Source organism: Berghia stephanieae, chromosome 8, assembly GCF_034508935.2.
Source record: "Berghia stephanieae isolate SIO BIC M18660-M18661 chromosome 8, UCSD_Bste_1.3, whole genome shotgun sequence".
Classification (NCBI taxonomy): Eukaryota; Metazoa; Mollusca; class Gastropoda; order Nudibranchia; family Aeolidiidae; genus Berghia; species Berghia stephanieae.
Window position 1 is genome coordinate 17303970 of NC_088367.1, and position 7648 is coordinate 17311617.

The following is a 7648-nucleotide window of genomic DNA, read 5'->3' on the forward strand; positions in this document are numbered from 1 at the left end:
GAGGTATATTTTTAATAAGTCAGAGATCGGAGTTAAATGAAAATATTAATATAAAATAATAATATAATAATAATAATAATAATAATAATAATAATAATAATAATATATAATAATTATAATAATAATATAATAATATAATAATAATAATAAAAATAATAATAATAATAATAATAATAATAATATAATAATAATAATAATAATATAATAATATAATAATATAATAATAATAATATAATAATAATAATAATAATAATAATAATAATAATAATAATGATGAATGATATAATAATAATAATAATAATAATAATAATAATAATAATAATAATAATAATAATAATAATAATAATAAAAAGAAGATGAAGAAGAAGAAGAATCCGATCAGTGTACACCCACAAGAAACGAGAAATCTAAAGTAACGTGAGATACCGTATCGTATTATTGAGAGCCCACTTAGAAATTATCCAATTTGAGCTCTATTTACTTTTTAGGGCGATTTGCACAACAGATGGAATTGAGTACGTCAAAATCTCGCTATAAAAGTCGGTGTTTTCATATTCGAAATCAATTGCAATCGAAAAGAACTGACATCAACATGAAGATTTTTAACTTTATGGTGAGTTGTAATATTTTGATTGTTATTCGATCTTTGCTTTTATTTCTTTTCAAAGTTTTAAGTTTCATGTTTTTGACAATAACTTACAAACTTTGATAACAACATACAATAAATTTATCTTTTTTTTAAACGTCTTAGAAAAGAGATTCTCACTTATTATCTGCTTGGTTGGGTTTTGTTATGTAGACATTGTGTGTCTCATGTAAAATACTTTTTTTTGAAAAATGACGTCTAGTTTATGCTTCTACTCTTTTATAATATTGTGTGATATGATTTTCCTGTATTATTGTATTTTCAGTAAACAATATCTAGTTTGTTTTTAAGCGCTTTGAGGTTTTGAAAAAAGGCACTATCGAAATATGTTTATCATAATTTACAAAATGTCCCTAATATTGTGACATGTCTGTATATTTGGTTACGGGATAGTATTCGAGTTAGTGATTAGAACCTCAATGGTGCGGGATGTTAAATAAGAGGTGGTATATCTGTTGCTAAATTTGCTCACAGATTTTAATTAATTTTAATAGAATTATAAAATGTGATAAAATATAGATTATAAGATAATATGATCAGAAAAATGCAGGTTTTGCGTTTTATAGAGCAATTTCCACAAAGCGTGCTCAACTCCTTTTACAAGAACATTTTACATGTAGGACAAGATATGAGGCTGGTTAGGCAGTTACAATTTCTTTTTCTCCCACAGTTCACAGAATTATTGGCAAATCTATAAATTATAATAATATTTCTTTTACAAATACTATACAAGTATCTTACTCGCAAAACCTTTATTCTAAAATCAAGGGTAATTTTATCATCTGTTGATTCAAATGATTAGTTAGAAAACTTCTAAGGCATAATGATCGGTCATTTGACGTTGGGAAACGCCATCAAACCGTCCTGTTGCCAGATCAAAGGACCGATGTTGATCGTTAAAGGCTCAAAAGTGATCCATGATTTAATTTCCACAATACAGTTAAGTGTAATGAATAAAATAGATGAGTGCCCGTTCATAATAGCCCCTATTTCTCCGAAAGTATTGCTGGTTTTCCACTTGTAATACTATAAAACATTTTATTTCTAAATCACTAAGACCAACGGGACTAACAGTAGTTCACATAGCCCGGAAGAGACTCGATTCTATTGAGGGCTCAAAAAGAGGCCCCAAAGAATCGGCACGAATGACGAAACGTTTAAAACACTTTTAAACTGCCTCTACAACTATCTTAATGGAGAAATTAATTTTTTCATGATTCTATTTCAATAAATATTATTCTGGTGACAGCTAATCTTGATTATAATTGCTTAAAAGACTCATTGGTTAGTTAAGGACATTGTAAATTGATATTAATTATTTTGTAAACAGTACAAATTATCAAGAAGGTACCGCATACAAAACTGAAATCCTCCAAACCGTCTTCCATCTCGTATATGCAGCTCTGTCCGAAGTCAGGGCAGCACGCAAAAGGGTTGCCGGAACTTATTTCGGCTCGAAACAGAGGCACCTTTCATTATGCGCTTGATAGGGATATCCCCATTCCCTCTCTCTTTGATCTTATTAAGCCAGTTGTTTGTAATCGTCTCCCGCAGGACATCGGAGACTAGATTGTTGCCCAATCTCTAGGTTTTGTTGCCAGCGTTCCCGACACTATATACATGGACTTGCAAAGTTTTGCCTCTACCTTCTGAACGTTCTTGCTTCTACCCCACACTGGAGCGCAATATCCCGCCGTGGAATAGCATAGTCCTCAGAGGCGCTTGGCTAGCACCGCATTTGAAGCCGCCAGGTTCCTCAGAAGATTGTTGCGTTTCTCTATCTTCCGGGCAACTCCTTCGAGATGCACCCGATAGGTAAGACTGAGCATTAACCCTTTGCATCAGACCTTATCGCACGCAGCCGATAGGTTTATAAATGCAGCACAAGTTTCTGTTTTCTCTCGAATCCTGCTTCAATATGCTCTATAAGTCCAATGACCTGCTCCGTGGTGCACCTCTCTTCCCTGAAGCCCGCCTGCTCGGATGGCATAGCAGCGTCTAGGGCCGGCTCCCATCGGTTCAGGAGAACACGCTCCAAAAGTTGTACAAGCAGTTCAGAAGTGATATGGGTCTGTAATTGTCGGTCTCCTTTGCCGGTTTCCCTGGCTTCAGAATAACAACTATATTAACGTGTTTACACAAGTAAGGGGACAGAACGGCATGTCCAATCCGAGTCCACCGCAGGTAACAAGTCCAAAATCGTACGGTATGCCTTGCGGAACCGCGCTCGAAAGACTGATTCGGGACCTGTTTGCTGCGGTTCTTTATATTATTGGCAATTATGTCTTCCTCACACTCCGGTGCAGCCTTCACGAGATTCCTGTCAGGATCCAATTTTTTTATTAGTCACCAAACAAGGCGTAAAGAGTGTGTAAACTCAAGACTTCCTTATGCAGAGACTGAAGTAGTCTTTCGGGTACGTCCTGGGATTGAGTCTGATGGTACTCCTTGTATTGCTTTTCCGACTATCCGTCCAGCAGGGGTGCAGAATATTTCCGTTTGCCCCGTGGAATGGAGCGTTGAACGCTCTTAACCGGCAGCCTATTAAATCTGGTTATGTTCTAGGACTTGGGAGGGATAGCAGTGTAGACCTGCCCGATATAGGAACTGCATTCCTGCCAGTTAGCCTTCCTGGAGTTCCATCTGCAGAATGGGAGAGACTGCACCCTCGGGATTGTAACCCCCACTGAGACAAGAACCGGCCTGTTCTAGCTTATGCAAGAAGTCGTCGAGGACTGTCCGCTTAACCTACAGTGGCTCTCTGTTCGCTCCCTTCGTGTCGATAGTGAGATCAGGAGTGCCCCTGAATGTAGGATCGTACACTAGGTACAGATCGTTACATTCCATTCATGAGCGGTGGTGGCTATTAAAGACTCCCAGATAGATGGAAGGATGGCTAACCCACCGGGATCGGTCAGAGGACCTTCGGAGGCTCTTTAATTTAAACGCTGTCACCTCCTTTGAGCCTCGAAGTGTCCTCTCGCTGGACCACCGTAAATCTGGGATCTGAAATCGAGAAGATTGCGCCCTGAGTTTGCTGACCCCGATATCGCATTTTCCGGCTAAAGATGCAGTCGGACGTTCCCTGATTTCTCGACCGCGCCGAAGGACCCAGCGACACGATCACTGTAGTATTTGGCTAAGCGGCCGATCGCTTCGTCATTGTGGAATCTTTATTCTGGACATTATCATTGAAGACAGAGTAGTGTGGAGCCCGAGATGGCGGAGGCCATTTGGTCACCGGGTGGGATCTCCATTAGCATATATCAGGGAGGCCCGCTGATAGACCCGACATCCGAGATGGTCTAGCGACGGTCAACTGGATTTATTCCTTTGCCCCCGATATGCCTCAATCACTCCTTCCAACGACAAGGTAGGTGATCCAAGGGGGTGGGACAAGGTGGCCGAGTGATTCAGGCATTGCGCCGGGTTTCGAAAGGTCCCGGGTTTAAACTATCGTTACTTTTTCCGTGGGAAGTATCATTAACCCCCAATTTTCTCAATTTGGACAACATGGGCGATCCCATTTGACATCAGATGTTTGTTTGATGAATTATCTATATTTATTAATGGAATGCCTAGGTATGTGCGTGAAAACATAAATACTTAACCTCATATTTTTGAGACTATATTCAAATTGTCGGATATAAAACATCCTGACATAATCCTTTTTAGGCATTTGGTCACAACCAACGTGCATCACGGGCCTATATTAACATTCTTTAATGGACAATATAATACGTCATTTTTTATTCGATTTCCATTACAACAATGAGTCCACATTGAATTGTGTTATCAAACCTGGAAATAAGTGCACGCCGGTCACAACCAGAAAATTTAAAGATTCTGTGATATTTTATAATGTTTTTAAAGTTATTTTTATTGTGCTTTTATTTCAAATCATTTCTAAAGATCTTGGCTTGCCTCATCTTTGGTGCCGTGGATGTTGCATCAGGCCAAGGGACAGCTGGTCTAGGAATATTGAAGAAGCGTAACACAGAAGTAAGTAAAATACATAAAAACTATAAAAAGATACATAACACGTTTCAATAGAAGGAACGAACTTGACGTCACTCAGCTCTTTGTGATTGTTTTTTGTCTGTCATTTTTATGAATAATTAATTCTCACTACATTCTATCAATCAGGCTATAAACGTTGCATCAGGCCAAGGGACATCTGGTCTAGGAATATTGAAGAAGCGTAACACAGATGTAAGTAAAATACATAAAAACTTTAAAAAGATACATAGCGCGTTTCAATAGAAGGAATGAACTTGATATCACTCAGCTCTTTGTGATTGTTTTTTGTCTGCATTTTTATGAATAATTAATTCTCACTACATTCCATCAATCCGACTATAAACGTTTAAGGTTAGATATAATTTTGTGTGTTGGTATATTATATCCAGGGGGTTCCGATAGCTTAGTTGGTAGAGCACTTCACACGCAGAGGGACCGAGATCGAGCCCGGGTGCAGTCGAATTTTTTTTCTGACTCCCCAATCCAACAGTGAATGTGTAACTGAGTCTGTTAGGTTTGGCGGAAAAGTACTCTGCGATAGCCTAGCGTCCTACCCTAAGGATATCAAGCAATTGTTATTGCGCTAGAGAAACATGGGATACATTCTGGATCCATGGGCCGAACGGCTCTAAAGAACTACTACGCTATATCCAGCTGGCAGATGTTTTGAGTATTTTGGCAAAAATACAATCAAACCGTCTGCCTAATGTCCTTTTGTATCAGTGAGCCTACGACATTCGCCAATGTCAATAACAAAATACTTATTCATACCTGAGTCGAGGAAAGTTGATATTGTACAGTGCCTTACATATCGACAGAACTTACTTATCTGGTCTCTGACCATGCTCAACATAGATTCAATTAAAAATAACAGGGGACCTCGTAACGCTGAACTATTCAGGTCACTAATAACGTTATGGAAAATGTCCGAAAAAAATAATGTTAAAGTAAAGACTCACGGCTAAAAGACTAATGAAATGGCAACTGGCCAATCTAATATCAAAACAAAGGGATTAAATTAATTTAGTCCCTTCTCTCTCTCTCTCTCTCTCTCTCTCTCTCTCTCTCTCTCTCTCTCTACTTCATTATATATATATATATATATATATATATATATATATATATATATATATATATATATATTTATATATATATTATATATATATATATATATATATATATATATTAAAATTATTGTTTTTGTTGTTATATATTATTATTATTATTATTATTATTATTATTATTATTATTATTATTATTATTATTATTATTATTATTATTATCATCACTATTATTATTATTATTATTATTATTATTATTATTATTATTATTATTATTATTATTATTATTATTATTATTATCATTATTATTATCAGTATTATGTAACTATACCATAATCCACACAATCATAATATTTTATTATCTGTATTTTAGGACCAGAGCGACGAAGTAACATGTGAGGATTGAACATGACAAGTGCTCCTATGATCTCTGGTGTATGAGAGTGAATCTATTCTCAGTTAAACCCTGGATTAGGAGCGGCAACTATGTCTTTTGCCGATCTTTACTAATAAAGTGACGTTTTAAATGTTATAAGATTCAAGTGTTTGTCTTACTTGTTGACCGTTATCATCATAAAAGCTTCAACGGGGAAGAAAAGTATGATATAAAAACTGGTTCCTATTTCAATGAAAGTGTAAAACTACTCTTCCGGGGGACTGGATACATACCTTGTGTAATTCATCTTCTGGTGTCAGCTGATGGCATCTTATTTTCTAGTCTAAATATAGAATGTTGGTCGGCAATAAAAATTGTCCATCCTCGCTCGTTTATGTCCAGTAATCCTAAGAATCTACCTATATAATATATATATATATATATATATATATATATATATATATATATATATATATATATATATATATATATATATATATATATATATATATATATATATATATATATATATATATATATATATATATATATATATATATATATATATTATATATATATATATATATATGGGGGCGAAGTGGCCGAGTGGTTAAGGCATTGCACTGTGACCCGGTAGGACCCGGGTTCGAGCCCCGCTTCAGACACTTTCGTTTTTTTTTTCCTTGAGCAAGATCATTAACCCCCAATTTGCTCATTTGGACAACATGGGTGATTCCTGTTGACATCAGACATCTTGTTTGATGAGTTATCTGTACTCCTTCGTGGAATGCCTAAAAGGCATAAATCTTTTTTCTACCTATTTATCCTACCGTTGATCTGGTTTTATAGTTGTGTTTTTATTTTGTTTTTATTGGAGTTTTTTTGTTGTTGGTCGAAGAAGGGTTTTGAGCCCGAAGCATTCCATGTTTGGTATTTTGTTCTTTTTAGAAGCTGTTATATTCATTTAGTTGAATACTTTTTACAGTCCACAGCTTCTAGTTACTGAGTATCACAAAGATTGCTGTGACCCATCGTCACAAAACATTATTATTCCGAGGCGAACAAGATACTGACAGCGATTTTAAGGTCCAAATTATAAAGTCCTATTATACATTCTGTGTACCGTTGAGAAGAATGAATATAATATGTGCCCTAATACCTCCAAACGGTAAATATCGGGGTGAACTTTTTGTTTGAAATTAGGTTTTAAAGCATATTATGTATACTTTGGGGGAAGGGGGGAGGGGGTTTCTCAAACAAAACAAAAAAAAGAAATAAAAAGATATTCCTAATTAGGATCACTTCGACTTTACTTATTCACAAACACAACGATTTCTCTACCAGTAAATTTATCCTCTTCTCGACCTATCGCCTCAAGACGGTATTGTTTCGGGGTGATTTAGATTCTGAAACTAGAATTTGCTGTGATAAATATAAAACGTTGGTAAAGTTTATATGTTTTATTCAGGAGATTACGTGTAAATTCTTAACGTGCGAAAGCATGACATTTCATATTTTAGATTATTATAGTTTTACACTTCTTCT

The 7648-nt window shown here is 35.6% G+C and overlaps 1 protein-coding gene across 1 annotated transcript in view; it reads left to right on the plus strand.

Annotated features, from left to right (window-relative positions):
- The window catches only part of LOC144977794 (uncharacterized), a 7594-nt gene extending 1330 nt beyond the window's left edge, over positions 1–6264 (plus strand). Inside the window, exons 2-5 of the mRNA XM_078923189.1 lie at positions 489–613; positions 4559–4648; positions 4793–4858; positions 6101–6264. Coding sequence (XP_078779315.1) covers positions 489–613; positions 4559–4648; positions 4793–4858; positions 6101–6133 — 314 coding nt within the window. The 3' untranslated portion in view covers positions 6134–6264. The remainder of the gene's footprint in view (positions 1–488; positions 614–4558; positions 4649–4792; positions 4859–6100) is intronic.
- The last annotated feature ends 1384 nt before the right edge of the window (positions 6265–7648 follow it).